Source organism: Peromyscus leucopus, chromosome 6 (assembly GCF_004664715.2).
Source record: "Peromyscus leucopus breed LL Stock chromosome 6, UCI_PerLeu_2.1, whole genome shotgun sequence".
Taxonomy (NCBI): Eukaryota; Metazoa; Chordata; class Mammalia; order Rodentia; family Cricetidae; genus Peromyscus; species Peromyscus leucopus.
In genome coordinates, this window is record NC_051068.1 from 63535082 (window position 1) to 63557470 (window position 22389).

Sequence of the window (22389 nt, forward strand, 5' to 3'; positions counted from 1 at the left end):
GGTGGGAGCTGTGAGTAAGGGCATGTGTCTGTGGGCTCCTGGAGCTAGTTACAAGAAAAGCTGCTAAGAACCTCAACCAGTTTTAAAGCCAACGGGATGCCGTCAAAGGGCTGTGGGGACAGGAAGACAGGAAGGTTTTCTAGGAGTAAATGAAGAGCCTGGGAAAGATAGCTTGAGAACATCAGGAAGAGCAAAAGGCTTCCAGTCAACCAGGTGTGTGCTACACTTGGAATGAGACCAATATCTTATTTGGGGGAACTGAGAGTTTTGTCTATAACTTGGAATTAAATTTTGTATGCTAACAAAGAGTTATAGAAAAACTCTAGATAATGATATTTTAACAAGTTTTAAAATCAGTGCTGATTCCATTTTTATTGTTACAGCCTTACATATATCCATGTGGTGTCTTATCAGTCTATATTGTTATTCTTATTCCATTTTAAAACTTCTTAATAATTATATATTGTTAGTGATTAATATGAAATCTATTTTATGAAATTAAGCAGAAAAAAGAAATTAAGCAGAATAATAAACCATATTCCACACATATAGTAAATATAATGCAATATATCTATATATCTATATATCTTCAAAATGAGATGTAAATAGTTTTGCAGTAGTTTTATTTTATTTTGTGAGATTTGTAAAGTGTGAGGCCTTTGGCTTACCATCTACTACCTCAGTGGATTCTGGAAAGCAAACTCAGTTGCTCATGCCAGTGAGGCTGTCCCCAGCCTCTCTCTGTGTTTTCTTTAACAGCAGTTGCTATATTATTAATGCCCATTATCTCTTCCTAAATTATAATCTCCCTGAAGATAGCAGTCTAGAACAACAGAAGACTTAATGGAAATATATAGTCCAAATATGGAAGTGGAAAATGTGTTGAAAGCAAGAATGAACTATAAGCTATTGGGGTTATTTATGTTAAGCCCTACATGACAAGTTAAGTCATTGCTAATAAAAAATAATAAATTTCTTAATGTGATGGTTATTTAGTAAGGAATATTAATTCTCAGATATTGTTGTGAGTATACTTTCTTTTACAGGTGAATTTGTTAGGTGCTCTTAGAATTACGTTGAAGACTTTTATAAATGAGTGTAGTTCAGTGAATGCCCTCTTGTAATAAAATTTTAGTGCATCTGTAATTTGGGATTTTTAAATTTGAGGGTCATATTAACGATAATATTTACACATAGAATTTTGTGCTATAGGAACTTCATACAAACCCTGCATTTTAGAAATGACAAGTGAGGTGAATAAGGTCAAGAAATTAAATTATTTAAGAGCATGTGACAGTAAATTAAGTAGACAAGACTCAAACCCAATTATTCTTTCCACTATATCAGATTGAAGTAGATTATCTATTGCCTATTTGCTTGTAACTCATGACTTTTTTTAATGCATTTGAAATCATAGTCCTTTATGGTACTTACTAGGTCCATGTAGAAGTTCTAGAGATTATTTTTTCTACTTCAACTTTAAAAAAATACTGTTTTCATTTTACTGAAGAAAGCACTGTATGTAATATATAAAGATGATGTTTTATCTAAATAAAAATAATTAAGTTCAAACCGCAATTTGAAAACTTTCATTTAATTTGAGTTATAAATGTTAATACAATATACTTTAGTCAAGTATTCAAAACTTTTTATTTGTGGGCTAATAAAATAAACTTTAAGTTTATATGTATTAGAATATAAACTTTTTTTTCAAGTCCTGTTTTTCATCAGCTTTTTTTTTTTAAGGAAGCTTTAGGTTTCTATATCATAAAGCATATCATGATACCAGTAGTGAGGATCTAAAAATTTGCTTTCCTGTCTCTTCACTTTCAGTGTCCTGTTCCCTAAGTAAACTATAGTGCTGCATTTGAACATTTGAATTGTCAAGGTTTCATACTTGATGAGGCACTGTAAACTTGTATTCTGAAGCAGCAGCATCTTTGCTTTCTTTGCTTTGGCTTTTTTTTTTTTTTTTTTTTTGGTCTCATTTCTTTAGATTAATGCATTGGCATTTATGCATTTGCCCAGATGGAGGGGAGTGATGGTTTTAGTTCAGTGGAGAGAATTGGTGGCTAATGAAGGGAGAGTCACCCAGCCTGGCTGCACAGGCCATTCCTATCAGTGGGGATTGTACCTTCAGGAAGAAAACTAAAGCATATGTGTGGTCACAACCAATCCTTGTCATCATGCATGAAAGCCTTGGGATTTGTGATCAAAGCAATGGGCTTACCCTGAATTGTGGTATAACCTCTGTTTGAACCTATCAGGTTTTGTTTTAGGAGATGATACACTAAAAGTTTGACCATGTCACCTGCCTCTAAAGCCTACTGCCTAATTAACTGATAGGAATGACTCTTATTGTCAGCAAGCCGAAGGGAAACATGGACTGTAAATATATCTGTCTTCTGTCGGTGTTATTTACCTGTCATTTCCCACTGATGTTTAAAGAATTGCTGGACATGTGTTTTCTATCCAGAGCTGAGTGTTCTGTTCAGAGGAATATAAAACATACTCCACTTTGTAAGTGTGCATTTAAAGTACCAGAAAGACATAAGCTTTGACTCTGCTACTAAATTTCATCTGTCAGAGAAGATAATTTTGAATAGTAATATTTGGTATTATATCACTGCATGATTCTTAGGGAAATGCTGTTTTCAAAAGGGAATTGTGCTAAGATCCCTGAGTGCCATCATCATCCTTAGTAATGCTTTGACTTTATGATATGTGCTTCTTTGTTTTATATTGATGTTTTTATTAAGTTCGTGTTTGTTTCATAATAAGAGGGGATTCAACTTTCATCAACTTACGGTGTTTTCCTTATCTTGAGATTACAGTATGTTTTAACAGTGTATGTTCCCCTCTTGGTAATTTAATTGTGCTTTTTTGATTATGTCCTTCACACTATATGTAAAAGCTTCATAATATCTCTTCAGTGTTAATTTCTTGGGAAGACTTCTTCTATTTAAACTTGTGTTGTTTTTAAATGTCCTTGATAGAACAATTTTTTTCTCAGTTTTCATGGAAAAGGGATAGTTAAGGCTTTAGACCTGGGCATTTAGGGTTTCTCATACTGTCCTTATTCTTTCTACTATTTTCAACTCGGTTTATAAACCAATTGAATTTTCCTCTTTGATCATTAAAAATAAATGACATATACATGTCAATCTCTGTACCTCTTCTTAAGATACCTTCCTTATCAGGAATGCCCTTGTCTTTCCCTTTGCTATTTTTTTTTAAGTTTAAATACCATATTTCTTTATTTTTGTGGTGTGTGTGTGTGTGTGTGTGTGTGTGCGCGCACGCGCGCACGCTCACCTTTAGGAGTGCAGGTGCACATGTACCACAACACTCATGTAAGGACCAGAGGCCAGCTTCTGATGTCAGTCCTCCTCTCCACCTTGTCTGAATAGGGCCTTGTTGTGGTTAGTTACTGACCGTTGGAGGCCACCTGGCCCAGCAGCTCCCGGAGAGTCTCCTGTCTCCATCCCCATCTCCGTCTGTCTGAGCACTAGCCTTACAGACATGTCCCACAGTGGCAGGCTTGACACGGGGCCTGTGGCTCCAGGCTCGGGTCCTGGTGTTTGCACAGCAAGCTCTTCCCCTAACCCTCAGCCTTGTTTCCCTTCCAGCTGCTCATTTCACAGATTGTTACTCAGTACCCAACATGTTGTACACCATGTATGGACTGGAGTATGTAGCCAAGAACAGATTACTTAGAGCCCACCTCTTTCCAGTGTCTCTGTTTAAAGGAAAATACAAACATAAACAGACTGCAGAACTCTGTGCTAGAAAACTATTGCAGTGTGTTCTTTTATCTACAGCCCTCTATGACCACCATAACTTTTAGGCCTCATTTTCTCCTTTGAATTCTGAATGCTGTTTGTTTCTACAACCACTTTTGTCTTAATAAATGAACCTTGTGTAGCTAGAGTTTTCCTGCCTTGCCCACAGTCAGGACAAATCTTTGTCACCCTCCAGTCCCACAGCCGCTCAGACCCAACCAAGTAAACACAGAGACCTATATTGCTTACAAACTATATGGCCGTGGCAGGCTTCTTGATAACTGTTCTTTTATCTTAAATTAACCACTTCCATAAATCTATACCTTGCCACGTGGCTGGTGGCTTACCGGCGTCTTCACATGCTGCTGGTCATGGCAGCGGCTGGCAGTATCTCTCTGCCTCAGCTTCTGCTTCCCACAATTCTCCTCTCTCCTTGTCCCACCTACTTCCTGCCTGGCCACTGGCCAATCAGTGTTTTATTTATTGACCAATCAGAGCAATTTGACATACAGACCGTCCCACAGCAACCTTGTTTGGTCTTTTTGAGACAGGGTTTCTTGGTGTAACAGCACTGGCCCCCTGGAACTCACTTTGTAGACCAGGCTGGTCTGGAACTCACAGAGATCCACCTGCCTCTGCCTTGCAAGTGCTGGAAGTAAAGGCGTGCGCCACCACCGCCTAGCTGATCTGTGTTTTATATGGACAAAAACCACTCTTCTTTCTCTGGTGAAACCTTGACACAGTTATCTCTAAAGGCTAAGAACTGAGTAATCATTTTTGGAGTTATATGGTGCATCACCCTTTTTATCTACCCAAGGCTTAAATAATCAATCAAAAAGAACTTACTCATCTATAATCTGAACACTTGAGAGGTGAAGCCATGAAGTCATGAGGATAGCCATGAGTTCAGGAACAGCCTGAGCTGCATAGTAAATTCCAGGATAGCCTGGGCTACAGTGTAAAACCTTGTGTCAGAAAAAATAAAAAAACAAAACAAAACAAAAATTACTTTGTTTTATTCTTTTACTAAAAGGTAACATTTGCACTCTCCTTCTATATTGAATTCTTCTTACCATTTTGTGTCCCAGAAATGTACTACCAGATAATATATTAATAACTCATTACTAAAATAAACATAAAATCATAATGGCCAACTCAAACATAGAAGAACCATCCTAATTTGAATCTAACCTCTATTCATGTCAGGGTGGTGGAAAATTCATCCGAAGTCATTAGAATGGTAGGGCAAGGCCTTCCATTTCTTAAAGCCTGAATGAGAATCCCGGTTTAGGGAGAGCCTGGAAAACTGGCTTATCTGCCTCCCATCCATTCAGCTTTTTAGTCGTGGTCTTGCAATAACATGTGCCGTTTTTTGGATGCAGTCATGTTTGCCTCATACCATGTTTTGTTCCTGCCGAATCCTACCCTCCCTTCTCCTTTCCTCCACACCTCCCCTCCCCATGTACTCTTGTTCCTGCTGCATCCTTCCCTCCCTTTTCCTTCCCTCCAGGCTAAAGAAAGCTGACCATAGATTTTAATTACATGTTCCATTAATCTTTGGGACAATCACATAACTACCTCTTCTTTAGTTTCTGTTTCACTTGGTCAGTCAGTTTGGTGTGTGTCAGGGTATGGGTGTGTGTGTGTGTGTGTGTGTGTGTGTGTGTGTGTGTGTATGTGTGTGTGTTATGTGAGTAGAGGGGAGTATGTTCCATGGTGCACATGTGGAAATGAGAGGAGACCTTTTGAGAGTTGGTTCTCTCTTGCTACTATGGGTCCCTGGGGAGGTCAAACTCTGGTCCTCAGGCTTGTGTGATGGGAACATTTACTGCTCAGCCATCTTGGACAGTTGCTTTTTAAAGACAAAGTTTTACTATGTAGCCTAGATTGGCCTCCATCTTACTATGTAATCTAGGTAGCCTTAACTTCCTGGTGACCCGTCTTTGTCCTGTCAGTTTTCTGAGTGCTGGAGTTACGGGCACGTGCCACCATGCCTGCCTTACTTTCATTCCTTCATTTCTCAGATGGAGCCACTGGCTCACCTTAGAAGGCTGTTAGGAGGAGGAAAGTTTATTAGAAATCTAAGCTCGTTACCCAAACCGTGCAAGAAATGTTAGCTTTATACAAGTATATTATTACTCTTTCCTACATGAAATAACGTGCACTTGTCTTTATTTACTTATCTATCTATCTATCTATTTATTTATTTATTTATTTATTTATTTTGCCAATTACAGATTAGAGTTACAGGCATGGCTTCCAAAGAGATCTTAAAATTTTGTGTGAGAGCTATCTAATTTAAGGTTAAACTTTTTAAACGAGATTCTTCTTTTAAAAATTAAATAAATAAACGTTCATTTTAAAAGTCTTTCTAGTCTAATGATCATGGAGGTGTGGGGCATTTGAAGGGGAAACTCATTTACCCTGTGTAGTTAATTATCAGGATTGTAAACAAAAGATGTGCGATTCAAAGTCAAGCAGCACTCCATGTGGACTATGAAAGTGAGAATAGTCCAATTCTTACAGCAGCTTTGTTTCTCTGCTCTGGCAAGTTCGTACTGACCTTGTCCAAAATCTGATGACCTCTCTATTTGACTACTGTGTGGAAATCCAGACCTGTGATAGCTGGCCCTGGGGGGCTTTCTGAAAGACCACTGAGGCACTGACCCATATCAAGACTGGATTTTAAGTCTGCTCTACAGGGCCTCTGAAAAAGTTACACAAGGGCTTCCTGGCCGCAGAGGCCTACAGGCTGCATTTTCCTCCTTTTTAAATATTGGTTTTATAGCCGTTATGTTTGATTTAATCAGTTTCTTATACCTGCTGTTGTTTAGACTAATGATAATTTTTTTATCTTTTATTATAGTTGGTATCTTAAAAACTTTTATGTTTTGATGTAAAAATTACTGTTTATCTATGGCTATAATGCAAATAATTATTCTCCTGGTTGATAAAGAGACCAAAATAATAACATTTTAACCCTTATTGTATAAAGATTTTCTGCTATGAATTCCATATATTTTATCTTAAAAAATTTTGTCTTGGGATGTTAATGTTATAGTATTCAATCTGTGTTTATATCTTGTTGGTTCTCGATTATTACTTGCTTACTTGAATTTAAGAGTTTCTGAGGTTTTGAGGTTTTGAAATGTGTCCTGAAGGAAGGCCTGTCCTGTATGTTCATTAAGATGCTGTGTACATTTTCCTGGTCATGACCTTCTCTCTTAACAGGAAGTTGGTGACAAAACAAAGAGAATAAAATTACCTACATGTTTTTGTTGTTGTTGTTCTGTGTAATAGGAAATAATCAGACCACCTTACATGTGTCTAGTCCATATCATATATTTTATGATGTAACATTTCTTTCATTTTTATATAGGAATTGATTCCTGAATTTTATTATCTCCCTGAGATGTTTGTCAACTTCAATAATTATAACCTTGGAGTGATGGATGATGGGACAGTGGTGTCTGATGTTGAACTTCCTCCTTGGGCCAAAACCTCAGAAGAGTTTGTTCGCATAAACAGATTGGTAAGATAGTAATCATCTGCTCTGTCATGTGTTGATGTAAAACATTAACCCTTGCCTTCCTGTACAGCACTGTAGCGGATAGGAACTGCTAAAAATAACACAGCACTTCACTAGATGCCATATACCTCCAAAAATTGTATCGAATTAGAAGTATAATGGTTTGTTTCACCCGGAATTTAACTTGCTTTCTATATGTTTTTGATAATGTGAAATTATAAGCAAATGATATTAGAGAACCTGGAATCAAATCGTTAGTGTTTTTAATCATGAGCCTCTTTTAACAAGGAAGGTTGATTTTGCATTCCAGGCTAGATCATAGCACATTTTAGTAACAAAAGAACATCTTCAAATTACATCCTATACATGCATAGTTTGAAATAAAATTTCACACCATATTTTGAGTATGAAAACTTAAAAACATAGTGCTTACTGAGCTTAGAAACAGTGTGTTAGTATCCTATTCTGTAATTTCCCCATTACATGTCTTGTGAGAAAGTACAGTTACATCTTACTTCTTTGCCTTTGAAGTTTTATGAAAGTTTGGGATGAAGGAATATACTTAGTATTTAAAAGTATTGTCTTTGCCATTCTCCATATTAAAAATATAATTTTGGGTTATAGAGACAGCTTAGCAATTAAGAACTTTTGTTGCTTCTTACCCAAATTTGGTTCCCAGCACCCATGTGGCGGCTCTCAACCATCTGTAACTTCAGTTCCAGTGATCCAATGCCTTCTTCTGATTTCCATGGGCACTAAGCACATATGTGGTGCACATACGTACATGCAGGCAAATCAATCATACTGATAAAATAAATCTAAAAAAGTTTTTAATTAACCAATGTTTTCATTTTATGATTAAGCAAAAAAAAATAGTATATTTGGGTTTTCCAGGTAGCATTCCTTATTTTTCATACCAATAATTATATTTTAATTTTACCTTCCAGATCCTAATTCTAGTCCCATTCTTAATGACAGGTCATCTTTTCTACATAATAAACATACTGCAGGGCAGTGGAAAGATAAACTCCAGAGGTAATCCAAACTTCCCAATCATGAGTCAGTCACACTGTCAGTTGTGGGATCCTAGGCAAGTTAGTATTCCTGAGCCCTGTTTTGTTCTTCACTTATAATTTTAAAATTTTGAGTATAAAATTCCAATTTTGTATGTAATATACCTTGGTTATTCTTTGGGGTATGGTACGTTTAGGAAATAGTTACTAGTAGTCAGTCATATGTTATTAGTTACTGTAATATCATTTGTGATACATAAAGCATTTTTCAGATTCTCACTGTTAATTTGACTAGTACGAGAGTCCAAGATAAACTTTAGCTGTGAAAGAAGCTGAAGTAACTGCCAGCCTTTCGTAAGGCTGTATCTGCGCTTGTGGTGGTCTCAGGGGCACACACAAGTTACTACAGGCACGTTTGCACCATGACTCCTTTTTGTCTTTGTGTTCGCTCTTCTAGAATAGAGTCATTGAGCTATAATTTGCATCCCATATGAGTCAACTTTTTAAAAAATATACCTTTTAGTGAGCTTCAGTAAATTTATGCAGTATAATCTCACTATGATCCAGCTTCAGGATGTCTCCATAATTTCAGAAAGTTTCGTTGGGCCACTCTACACTCAACCTTCAACCCTACTCCTGTCCCTAGACTTCCATGTATTCTCTCTCTGTAGTTTTGTTTTTATAGAAGTTTAAATATGTCGTCATCTTGTGCCTGGGTTCTGTCACTTTGCAAGATGTTTTTGCAATCCATTCATGTTGCTGCTCATGGCGGTAATTAATTTCTTTGTATTGCTATTGAATATTATTGACTATTGCATAGATACATTTATTAGTTATTTTAGCAATTAATTGATATTGGCATATTTTTTAAAGTTTGAGGCTATTATGAACGTTTATGTATATGGCTTAGCATGAACATCTGTTTTTGTTTTGTTTGAAATTTCTGGGAATGGGATTTTTGCTGGGAGTTGTTACCTATGTAGTCTGGTTTGTGTTCGTACCAATGTTTGAAGTTTAAAGTTTCCTGTGGCCTTCATAAGACTTAGTATTGCCACTATTAGGCACTTAAGATATTCTAGTAGTAACCCTTCTGATGAATGTTTACCATTGCTCTCACAGACTTTGTTGGTACTCATATGATCTTTGGTGAACTATCTCATGACTTTGATACAAATCTTTACACTTAATCATCCAAATTAGGTTATATTCCCAAACAAAGCCAAATAAAAATTCATTGCAAATCAAATGCAAACATAACATAGAGATGAATATCTATCTCTTAATATAATTCATAATTGCAAAAATATTTGATTTTATTCACGTGTCTTTATGAAAGTATTTAGTAATTTGCTAATTCTAGAATTGCCTGTATCTGTGGTGAACAAAGCTTTCTGCAATGTAGTGTGTGTTGCTGCACTTTATAATTTCTTTCAACTTTCTATCGGTGACTAAATTGCTGGTGGTGTTTTATGTAGCTGTTAGCATATTATCACATAAGGTTTTATTCTGTCCTCTTTTGGTTTACCTCTTCAAGTCCACAGATTTTATGCAATGATTTTAGCTCATGAAATGCATACTACTTTGATCTGTGACCTTTTTGTGGTGCTAATCGGGTTCCTGATATCATTATACCTTACTCATTAATCATATTTCCTGCAGCCCGTCAGGCAGCCAGACAGCACAAGTCCCTGTTTCCAGCCCTCTGTTGGCAGGTTTCTGCTTTTCCAGATTATTACAGACGATACTTTGGCTTCTCATAGCCAGAGCCACATCAAGCTGTGTATTACAATTAAAGTCAGATGGTCCTCAGGTTGAACAGGGATATAGTGTTGCAGCTGTCTCTCTTCTGGAACAAGCCAGCACTAAGAACAGATGATCTATAGGGCAGTGGATAATAAAAGATTCTACAGTACTCAGTTGGTACTGAGAATCACAGAATTAATTAACTGACATACTTAATTTAAGATATCCAGCATTTCTTTTTTAAGTATTTAGTTGCTCAAATAGTAACTCAAGGGGATTGCATGTTTTTAGTATCATACAATTTTGTTGGTGGACCAGCAATATTATGTTTTCTATGTGTATCACCTAACTGTAACTGCTGTCTTAGCTAACATTTTCTCTCAGTGCTTTATGTGGGTAATGAAGATCTAAATGTAGGATTGGTAAATTGGGTAAGTGATGCCCTATGTACAGAAGACAATGTTTTCCATATTTTATGAGGATAAGCCACCTAAGTTTAACCTTTTAAATAAGTTATATTCTCTTTGTTCTAAATATATGGAATCCAGTAAAAATCAAAGCAATTTCAATTACATCCTTGAGATTGATCTGTGTTACCTGTATTTGGAAGAATAATACTGCTAAGAGGTATAAATACAAAAATTTATTATGTATTTGTTTGGGTTCCTATGTATGGATCAGCACTATTGCACCAGTAAGCCAAAAGTATCCCAGTCTCTTTGGAGGTTACTTCCTCTTTGATAGTTTAGCTTGTTAGTGTTTCAAGGCCTCTAGGTAGCAGGAGTACGACACAGGCCACATGGTGCTGATGTAGTGTCTCTAGGCTACCAGTTAGAATCACATTTGTGTATCTTTTGTTTCCTCTACTGCTTCCTAATAGTCACATGGCAATCAATTGTTTGAGAAGTTAAAGAAAGTAAATGTTTTACTACTTCTCCAATATCATCCAAGGATGTACAAGCAAATTGAAAGGGTTATTATTTTTCTCATAGCTCTTTTTGACAGAAAATAGAAATTATAGATTTGTTTCTCCAGTACCCTTGTAGGGTTTTTCTTTCCCTATCTAGTGCTACAATTTAAATCCATTTAACTTAAACCAGCAGAGATCTTTTATTTCTGAGTAAATTAGATCAATCTTTGAGAACTTCTCTCTTTGAACAAAAATGTACAGTTTGCAAGTGATGCGGAAGTGTTGAGAGCAAGAATCACATGGGCCCTGATGTGAACTACAAGGAAATAGTTTTTTTAAAACCTTCCTCTTGTAGACAGTATTTTTTTTTCTATTTTTTTACAATTGAAATGCCAGGATCTAACATTTTTCTCATATTGTCCTTTTTCTACTTGCCTTTTTGTTATCACATTGATAATTATGTGGACAAGAATATAAACAGCAATGGTGTCTGTAGTTTATAATAATAATTTTCAGTTACAGATCCTCCATCTTAGAAAATAGTAGCACATGCATATGAACTTGGAAAAAATAATTTAAATTGCTATGGTTTGTTTTGGGTCATGTTATATAATTGCTGTGGAAGGTTCAGTTTTAAAAATGACTCTACAAAAATAAGCAAAAGAGATGTGCCACATGATAGATTGGCACTGCTATATAATTTACTATAAAATATTTAGTTTATCGAGGTAGGACTCCAGAACTGGCTAGATAACTCACAGATAAAAGTACTTGCTGTACAAACAAGCCTGACAGTCTGAGAACCCTGAAACCTGTGCTGGAAGGAAAGGACAGTTTTCAGAAGATGTTCTCTAACCTCTGCAAGAGTTCATGCGGTATGCATGTGCGCACACGCACGCATGCTCACACGCACGCATGTGCACACACACCAGTACTACATTTTTTACAAAGTAGATCTACCATGTGATACTTTCTTAACTCTTTCAATTTGTGATCTTGGTGAAAAGCCAATCTAAGCAACAAAAGATTTGGGGTGTTTGTGGGGTGATGTTACTGATATTGAGGTGCTAGCTCTGTTTCTTGTGTGTGCTTGGGGGAAAAAGAAGAGGAAGTCTTACTACTTAGCCCTCAGAGTCCTGCCTCTGACTCCTGTAGGGCGAGGGTTATAGGCTTGCACCATCGTGACTGGTCAGCTTTAATTTTGGTAGACCAGGACACACTGACTTTGAAAAGCAACGGGTCATTGTTCCTCAAACCCGTAGGGGTAAGAACATATTTCAGAGCAAGTTGATCAACTAAATGCCCATATAGTTTTAAAAATAAAAGTCTAGTAATTAGAGAAACACAGGAGAAATAGACTGACTGGAAGAGATGAACAGAAAGCCGGGAAACAAATCAGGACATAAAGAAAGTCCATCTATTTATAGCTGTATATACCAGTGTCTCCTCGTTGTGCCGTCTCTGAGGTTCGTGTGATAACACCTGCATCCTGCTCTTCGGTAACTTGGGCCATCTTTGTTTCTTCACATGTATGCTAACACTTGTTGATCTGTTAAACTTCTCAAAGCCTAACTTGCCATTCCACTGATGTTTCTGTTATGCTTCTGTTTTCTCTTCCATTGAGTTTTGAACTCTAGTGTTATTTGTTTTTCTTTTGCTTGCTTTAAATTTAGTTTACTCTGCTAGTTTCTAAAACTGGAAGACCCAGCAGGTGTTTTGTTCTTTTCCAGCAGCAACTTTTATAGCTGCTGATTTCCTTCGGTTGTAGTTGCAGAGGTTCGTGAACCTGAATATTAGGTCTCCACACTGTCACTCGTCTCAGAACATTTGGTATTCTGTGTAAGCTTTCTTCTGTTTGTTTGTCTGTTTGGGGAACTGTGTGCTGCTTATTTTTAAAATATTTTGATCTTTCAGATTTTTCTTTTTGATTATATTTTCAATTTCATTGGAGTTGGAGAGCATGCTTGTATATAACACATGAGTTTTTATGAATCGCCATATTATATACTTGAGAAAAATGAATATTTTAGTTTTATGGTATTCTATAATGACTAGTTTATCAAATTGGTTTATTGTCTCCATGTCTTCTTATATATCATTGTGGTTATCTAATTTTATAAATTTTTCCCAATGAGATATTGAAGTCTCCAAATATTGGCTGACTCTTATTCTGTCAGATTTTGCCTAGTATAGTATAGGTTCTGTTGTTATTAGTTCCTTGTGGCCGCTGGAATAAACCACTACAAGCACTTAGTACTTTATAGCAGCAGAAATTTATTTGTTACTGTTCTAGAGGCCAGAAGTCTAAAATCAGTATCAGCTTCCTTCTGGAAGACACCTGTCTGTGTTCATGTTGCCTCGCTTCTTCAGTTGGATCCCCGCCCCACACACACCCCCTTTGACATGCATATGACATTGTTACTATAGTTAGAGCTCCTCCCATACTCTGGCATACCAGAATAATTTCCCTATCCCAGAATACTCAATTTATTGGCTTTGTAAAGTCATTTCTTCATTTACACGTTCCAGGGAACTGGTAACTTTGGGGGGGGCATATATTTTCAGTCTCCTACAGTGCTCATAATCATAATGCCTTACTAGCGAATTTAGAATTATTTTGTTCCTAGATTGCATGATTGTTTGTTTTGAGTCAGGATCTCACTCATAACTGGCTTGGAACTCACTATGTCGACCAGGCTAGCTGTGAAGTCATAAGATCTGCCTGCCTCTGCCTCCTGAGTACTGGGATTAAATGTGTGCATACCAGACCTAGTCCCTAGGCATATTTTCCATATTATATGTTGATGTTATTAGGGCAACTCTAGTTCTTTAATGACTTCTGTCTGCATCATAAAACTTTTCCCTGTTTTAATTTGCAACTATTTAGGCTTTAATTGTGCAATGTGTTTTTTTTTTTTTTTTATAGATAGCAAATTGTTGGGTCATATTATTTATCCAGAACAGCCTTTAAAGTGTTTACTCTGTTCATATTTAATCCTGCTGGTGTTATGGTAGGATTCATGTCTGTCACTTTCTTTATTCTTTAGTCGTTCTGCCTCTTAATCCTATCCTTTGCTATTAAATAGATTTTTTTTAAACCAATTTCTTGTTTAAATTTTTTTTCAGTCTTTTGAGATGGGGTCTTCCTGTGTTTCCAGGTTAGTCTCAAAGTCTCAGATCTAAATTACCCTTCTGTCTCTGCCTCCTGAGTAGCTGGGACTACAAGTCTGCACTGCCACACCTGACTATAAATTTGAAAGATCTTAGTGGCCATGTTAACCTGTAGCTTCTATGTCAGGACAGAGTAATGCTGGTACTTAGATCAGAACAGTGGTATTGTGTGGTAGAGACCCCTGTTTCCAGGCCTGTTGAGGACACATTGTCACGTGCTTGCTTTCTGTCCTTCCATGGTCTTTGGGTTGACTCTATTCCTTCTCTCCAGCGAAGTGATGAGTGACATAATTCATTTCGGCACAGTTTTTATTTAGTCAGTTCTTTAACTAAATTCTTGAAGTACCTTGATATATTGAATCCGGAAAAAGAAGTGAAACAACATTGTGGTAATGTGGGGTTCGTGAAGAAAGGGTCATATTCTCTGGAGATAAAAAGTAGAAAAGGAGGGGAAGTAGAAGATGGGAGGAAGAAGAGCAGCCTAGAATGTATCCCTTTATGCTGTTTAGTTCCTAATCTTCATGTGAATTACCACGAGTGTGCTGCCAGGTCCAGCTGGAAGTCATCATTCCTGCCAGGGACTGATGGTAATGGCTGCCGATGAGGAGTGAAACTCACAATGTGAGGTTGGAAGTAGAATTCACAGAGGAAGCCTGCTTTCCCCTTGCTTCCAGTGATGCTCTGTGGGTCCAGGAAGCAGCATCTAATCCTTCCTGACCTGGTCCAGCCACTCCTGGCCCCTTGCCTGGCCCCTGCAGCAGTCTGCCTGGAAGGCAGCAGGCTGCAGTTTCTTCTGCTCTACGTGCTCTGACACAGCCCTGCGCAGGGCTACCCAATAAATGACTGCGTGCTCTGCTATTTATGTCTATTTGATTTGCCTGCAACTGCTGTATATCCAAGACATTTTTCCCAGTGAAGAATTTTGTATATGCTGGCAAATTTCCTTGAGTGTGGTAACCAGAGAGTGACCTTTTCAAAAAAACACAGAGGATTGCCACATGCTTTGCTTTTCCAGCATGACTTCATTTTTAATGGTTTAACTGATTCCTTTCCCTCTATTTTAGAACTATCATTAGAATATGAATATCCTTCAGGGTACATATAAAAAAAACTTAGAATTCTAGGAAACAACTAGTCGTATGGATATCTTATATATATGGAAAGGTACACAATTTTTCTCCCATTAGCAGTTACTCTGAATGAGTTTTAAGAACATCTTCTCCACAAGGTACATATTCTCATCCTTCTTTTTTAAATCACATGCAGTGGGAAATGCGCCAAGTTGTAAGAAGATTTGAGGGAGGCACATAGCACGTGGTTGTCATGTTGGGGAACAGAACATTGTCTCCAGTCCTTGCGTTTGGCACTGACTGGCTAAGCAGTTTCAGTTCAAGGGTGGCTGAGTTTCCTGCTGGGGTCTGAAGTAAGCAAACTCTCATGGCGACAGGAGCCTGTGCTGGAGCTTGATTATCACATGGTGCCGAGGAAGCAGAGACAGGAAAGGGGCCTGGGGCAAATACCTTTAGACCATGCTCCAGTAACCTTCTTCTTCATTGTGGCCTCATCCCCTAAAATTTCTAGCATTCCCAAAATAGTGCCATCAGCTGGGGCCCAAGGCTCCACACATGATTCTGTGGGAGATTCATATTTAAACTATAACAAATATGCAATTCACTAGGGCCTACTATTAATATTTAACCTCCTCCTTAGTATGTTTTATCCCTTCCCTCTTCCTCTCCTGCATAAATACATGTATATACACATATATATATATAGAATTTGTATACATATGCATTATTTTAATAAAATCCTTTGGTTGTAAGTTATGTGCTTCATGGTATTAACCCCTAGATACTTTGTTATGATTCTCTTAGAAATAATTGTGTTCCCTTATGTAACTACAGCTATCCATTTCTTAAATTTATGTTGATAAAATACTTTTCTCTAATCTGCTCCCCATATATCAGTTTTGTGAATTGAAGCAAATAACACCTTTCTTTATAGAACTATTGCCTCATGCAGGGTGCAGTGTAATTTGTTACTTTTAGATGATATACAGATTCTTAGAAGCTACTTTACCTGTAACCATTAGTGTTAGTTTCCTTGGGTTTCCAGAGCATAGTTATTAGGTAGGTAAAATAATGAAAATATGTAGTCTCATGGTTCAAGACATCTGCAGGAACGTGCCTTTTGTGAAAGCCACAGGGCAGTGTTAACTCCAGTCTTTCCATGCCTTCCTCTCTATGTGTATATCTGTTTCCCTGTTCTCATTTTATAAGGACACCAGTCATGTTGGATTAGGACCTCATTTTAACCTGATTACTTGTGTAAATAATCTATTTCCAAGTAAGGTCACATTCTGAGTTATTAGAGGTTAAGATACCAACATATGGAGCCATGTTTGAGTGGGTATAAGTCAACCTGCAGTAAGCACTTAATTGCCTGTCTTCTCCCAAACATGCTTTGGAACAGCCTTTTATATTCTCTCTTTACTTTTGTAGTCATTAAGCTGTATTACAATTATTTAAATTTTCCCGTATGCCAAAAATGACACAGAATAGATTTTGTTTTGATCCTTTTTAAAAGTCAGATGACATAATTTATGGTCTCCATTCCTGGGAGAAATGTAATCTGCATCTCAGCTGCAGATGACTTGTTTATGTTTCCGTCAGGATCATCCCACGAATGGCCTACTTGGCACCACAGGGCCATATAAATTACTGGTTTTTTTTTTTTCTGTAAGTTATATCAAGATACTCATAAAATAGATACTCACTAAATTGGAGACTCTTACAAATGCTGTTTGAAAAATTTAGTGTTTATGTAACAGGCAAATTTATCCTTTGATGTGTATGTGTGACCCAACTGAGCATGAATCTATTGGGTGACATGTCATAGCCAGTTGAGAACCATGCAGTAAGTGACACAGAATAGTCCATGAAGAACAGGCATGGTATTTCAATAAAATATAGACAGTTTCTGGTAACATAGTGGATTGATGCATAAAGCATATAAACAGCAACTATAAGGCATATTATAAAGAATAAGTTTATCAAAGTTAAGAAGCTGGACTTCTACAATGATGGAAGGTTCTAGATTTTAAGTTCTTAAGCTATATTCATATTTGGAAGAGTATGTTGTAATTTCCAAAATAGATACTGAAAAACTACCCTGAATTATTAGTGTATGAGTCTCCCCATCATGAATATTTCCCTATACTACTTAGGAAACATACATTTAATTATTTAAAAGCACCAGATAATTTTTTATATAAAGTATGTTTTGTGCTAGTCACAATAAAATTTTCCAGTCAATGCAAACTTTTAGCTGGGCTTGGTGGCACAGGCCTGTAGTCCCAGCTCCTCGGGAGGCCGAGACAGCAAGAGCATAAGTTCAGGACTTCCTAGACTACACACTCAATCCAAGGCCAGCAAACCCAACTTAGTGGAACCTTGTCTCAAAATGACAAGTCCAAAGAGGAATTAAAGCTCATTGGTCACACATTTGCATATGCAAGGTCCTGAGCTCAGTCCTCTGTAGCACAAAGACAGTAAAAACAGTTGTTCCTCCCATTTGTGTGGCAGCATCTCCTCCTTTTTCATGGAACCAACAAAGCTACCTCTGCCACTGGCTTACTTCCCTAGGCTCAGCATCATTTTTCTGTGAACAAATGTCACTGCGTCCCCCTTCTTCAGTCACACTCATCACACAATGGTTTGCATTGTTCTTTCTAGATGAGATCTTCTCGTGTCGTACTTGACCCATATTTCTGTAAGACTAATCCTTTCAGCACATACCGTATTTCTGTCCTATCAAAGGAATGCCTGTGAAGAAAAACTCTGGCAAGTATCTTGCCTTTACTGTTTTTTTTGTGGACTCTATTGTTCTCTGTGTTAGAGAAGATAATAAAATATAAATAGTGTAGTTTAAATTGTTCATTATATGTTTTTCATAAATATTTGTTCTTTGTTTTCATGAGCCTTTGCTCAATTCAAGCTTCAGTTTTAAAGAAGACAGTAACTGTGTCTTACTGAGCATTTATTATGCTCTAGATACCGCTGTGTCTTCTGGATTAATTCCTTAATCCTTACGACAGTCCCGTGACATAAGTGCTGCTATTTCTCCATTCTGTGTATTAGAAGCTGAGCCACAGAGTCTATGTAACTTACCAAAGTCGGAACTATTGATCATCAGTATACTGAACTTGAGATTTCAGTGCGTGATGACCATATACACCCTACTGTGCTGCCTGTGAGGAAGTTGTACTGCTACATAAGCTCTAATAAGTGAAATCACAGTTCTTTGAAATGCATTTATATCATTTATTGAATAAAATATGTATTTAATAAGAAAAATACTTTCATCTGGTTTTTGTCAGAAAAAACAAGATTTATTTATTTAGAAATTAAAAGAAAAAGGATACAGATTATAAAAATTCGAGATGTGAGTTTATTTGCTTGTTTGTGTTATATTTATGCATAAGAAAATATTCTTCTGAAATAGACCTATAGCAACACTTCAGTAGTTAATGTTTGGGTGATTTCTTTATTTTTCTCTTTGCTGCTCAAATTGTCTTAGTAGAGTTTTTTTCATAGCTTAAATAATAACAGAATTGTATTTGGAGAATGGTAATGTGATGTGACATATTGTCTGTTAGAGAAAATATTTAGTATTTGTACTAACTAGAAAGAAATACAGAGAGAGATAAAGAGATAGAATATTGAGTTTTTTTAATTGGCTGACATGATTATGGAAGCCATAAAGTGTCTTTAATGTAGAGACCCAAGACAACCAGTGGTGTGATTCAGTCCAAGTACCAAGAGTACCAGAGGAACCAGTGTTAAAACTCCAAGCATGCTGTTAGTTACTTTTTGGTTCTGTGATAAAATACTATAAATTACCAGTGGCAATTTAAGACTTTGAACATATAGTTCCAGAAAACTAGATGTCTATAATGACAGAAAAAGCATGGTCAAAGTAGCAGGAAGCTGAGAGATCACATTAGCTGTGCACAGGAAGCAGAACAAGTAGGATGGGGGTCATCTGTAAACCCTCAAAGTCCACCCCTAGTGACATGTTCACCAGTTAAGACTCCACTGCCTAAAGGTTCCATAACCTCCCAAAACAGCACCACCAAATGGGGACCAAGAATTCAAATTCTTGAGTCTATGAGGGAGCTTCTGGTTCAAACCACACCTGGAAAGCCTTTGATATAACTCCTACAATGATAGAAATCTTGAGAACCAGGTACCCACTGGTGTAAGTCACAGTCTAAAGACCCAAGAACCTTGAGCAGTACTATCTAAAGGCAAGAGAATATGTGTGACCAAGATGAAGGTGTGGAGAGAATTCTCTCCCATCTTTTTCTTCTGTTACGGCCCTATGGTTTGGGTTGTGCTTGCTCACATTGGTGAGAGATCTTTAAGGCTTAACTTTCTGACTCAATGCTAACCTCTTCTGAAACCTAGTCAGAATCCTCAAAATAGCACTTTTTAGCTACCTGGACCTCTCTTAGTTCAATCATTCTGACACATAAAATTAACAAAGTAGACAAAAAAAAAGGATAATTGATAAGAAAATTTATTTACCAAATAAAGGTTCACTAAAAACCATACTCGTACATCTTTCCTACACACTGATATTTGACAGTTGCCACGTGAATGGTCACATAGGCAGCCATGTGGGACAGTACACACCTGTAATCCCAGTGCAGGGGTAGGGAACCAGAAGTCTGAGGCAAGCCTAGTCTGCATAGTGAGTTTCAGGCCAGCCTCAAAGACCCCTTCCTTTAGAAAGAATAAAATCAGGCAACAACAAAGAAAACGTATGCAATGTTTAGAAGAATGTGGTTTTCTGTGTAACTGCTGCCTAGGTTTCTGGGGAAGGAAGGAATCATGAGGACTGGTGCTTGAGCAATCCTCCGAGGCCACTGCTGTGCCTTACTAAGGAGCTGGCGCTTTATTTTAAAGACAGCCAAGAACTACATGGAAGATACGGTACTCTTTATGTATAGGAAGGTGCTAGTGTGAACTTATAGTGCCGGTGGGAAACCAATCCAGTAGCTGTGGATGAGATCAGAGGAAGAAATGACAACCTGCATTTTAACACGGGGAGGAATGAGATTTTAGAGCTAATGTCCAGGACACAGAGGAAAGGAAGGAAATCTTGAGATTTTGGACTAAAATTCTTAGGTGAATTATACAAACTGAAGTAGGTATTAAAGAAAGAGGAAGATACGGGCTTTTTGTTGTGATGGTGTGGTTTTTTGTTTGTTTTTTAGATATTCTCCCTATGTAGCCCAAATGGAACTCAAACTTGTGATCTACCTCCATATCCCAAGTGTTGAGATTATAGAAATATGCTGCCATGGCTGGCCATGAAATGGCCTTTTTAAAAAAGTAAATTTAGTTTTGAAGATATTGTAGTTGATAGCATATTTTAATATGGTTTAAAGTAGAATAAATTAAGAAATTATAATAAAATAGGTTATTCAAATGAAAAATAAAACTTGTTTCATCTTACAGTCTTAGAAGTATTGTTGTGGATGATATCACCATATAATTGATTGAAGTCATTGCTGACTTTTTGATATTTTTTTAAAAGGGTATCACTGTGTAGCCTTGGCTAGCCTCTAGCTAGCCTTGGCAAGCTAGAACTCATAGGCCTGCCTCTGCCTGGGATTAAAGGTGTACAGCACCATACCCAGCTCTGTCTTACTATCTGACACCAGCCTTTGTTATTTGAACCACATCAGTAGCTTCCTTCTAATGCCCTGGCCTACCTGGGTTACATTTAATACCCAGGTGATAAATTTTCTCCCAAATGAGCAGCATAAAGAGAGGATTTCATTTAAACAATCAGGTAAGTATACAAGACAATTCTGATTCTTGGTCTCAGTCTCAGGTAAGATTACTTTCTGAGGGGTGGGTGGGTGCTGGGAAGAAGCACAGGGACTTACACATGATAAGCAAGCACTCCACCACAAGCCACAGCCCCGACAGGTTTCCTAACGAGGCCTGTCTCTTGCTCTTGTCATCAGGATACCTCTCCTACACATAGAAATCAAGCCTGCAGTGTATTGTCACAGGAATTTTTCATCTTTAACGTTGTTTTCAAATATTTTTATGTTGAATGAATGGAATCTGATTTTTTTCAGATTCTACCAATTTATCCTCATTAACTCCAAGACCCAAGCAGAGCAGATTTCAATTCCACTTTAGTCCTTTGACAAATAGATACAGAAGCTGTGACTGCTATCTTTTAATCCCATGCAATTGTAGATATATTTTATTTTGTCATTTATTCTCATTGCTATTAGCTCTGCCTCTTATAGTGGCCTAAACTTCATAAGATTGCAGTAAATATTTATTGATAAACATACATACAACTCTAATTCAACCAAAGTTAACCAACATAAATAGCATATTTAGTAATTTTAATCATGTGGTTTTTATTTTCAAACCTTAGTAATTTCATAAAAGTTTATGATCTAAGCATGATATATTTGAATGCATTACATATTTTCACTTGAAATGTTTCAAGATTGGTCAGATCTGTTTGCTGGCTCTTGACCCTCATTAAGTTATTTAAACTCTTGGCAGTAAGTAAGAGTGGCATTGGAAGTAGGCAGGATGTTTTTAAGCGTTAGGATAGATTTAGAATAGCTACAGTACTGAATGATCACTTGGCCATTATGGCCAGCGAATTGTTATGTAAAAGAAGATTAAATCTTCTCCACAAAATAATGAATGGAAATACTTTCTCTGTGTGGAAATATATTTAGAAGAGAAAATTAATAGGTGATCCTGTAACTGAGTTTCTCACAAGGGCATCTGAAGTTATTTATTACTCTGGTGAAAATGTGTTCAGCCCACTCTTTAAGTACACACTTGTCTATAGTTCATGAATTAAATGCTCATGATCTGGGACTGGTTGGTAGAACTTGCATTTTAACTCCAAAGAAATTAGTTGTTCTAGAAAATTTTAGATAAGGAGTTATAGATATAGAGGTGGAGGAGAGATGCTATTACAACGCAAGACTTGTAAATAAAGAAAAGCAGTAAAATTTTTCAGCATATTTCTTTCCTTCTAAAGCTCTAGTGTTTCATTAAGCAAAAATGTATTGGTACATATTGTTTGCCAAAGGAAGAATCTGGCAGAATCACTGCCATACAGGTATTAACAATCTGTTAATAGGAATAATCAATATAAGCATAGATGATAGTGCAGCTGCATTTGAGG

The 22389-nt window shown here is 37.0% G+C and overlaps 1 protein-coding gene across 4 annotated transcripts in view; it reads left to right on the forward strand.

Moving 5' to 3' along the window:
* The window catches only part of Lrba (LPS responsive beige-like anchor protein), a 537881-nt gene that overhangs the window by 428923 nt on the left and 86569 nt on the right, over positions 1-22389 (forward strand). For all 4 annotated transcript variants that reach the window (XM_037206706.1, XM_028858702.2, XM_037206707.1 and 1 more), the window contains one exon: positions 7162-7314. In XM_037206706.1, coding sequence (XP_037062601.1) covers positions 7162-7314 — 153 coding nt within the window. The remainder of the gene's footprint in view (positions 1-7161; positions 7315-22389) is intronic.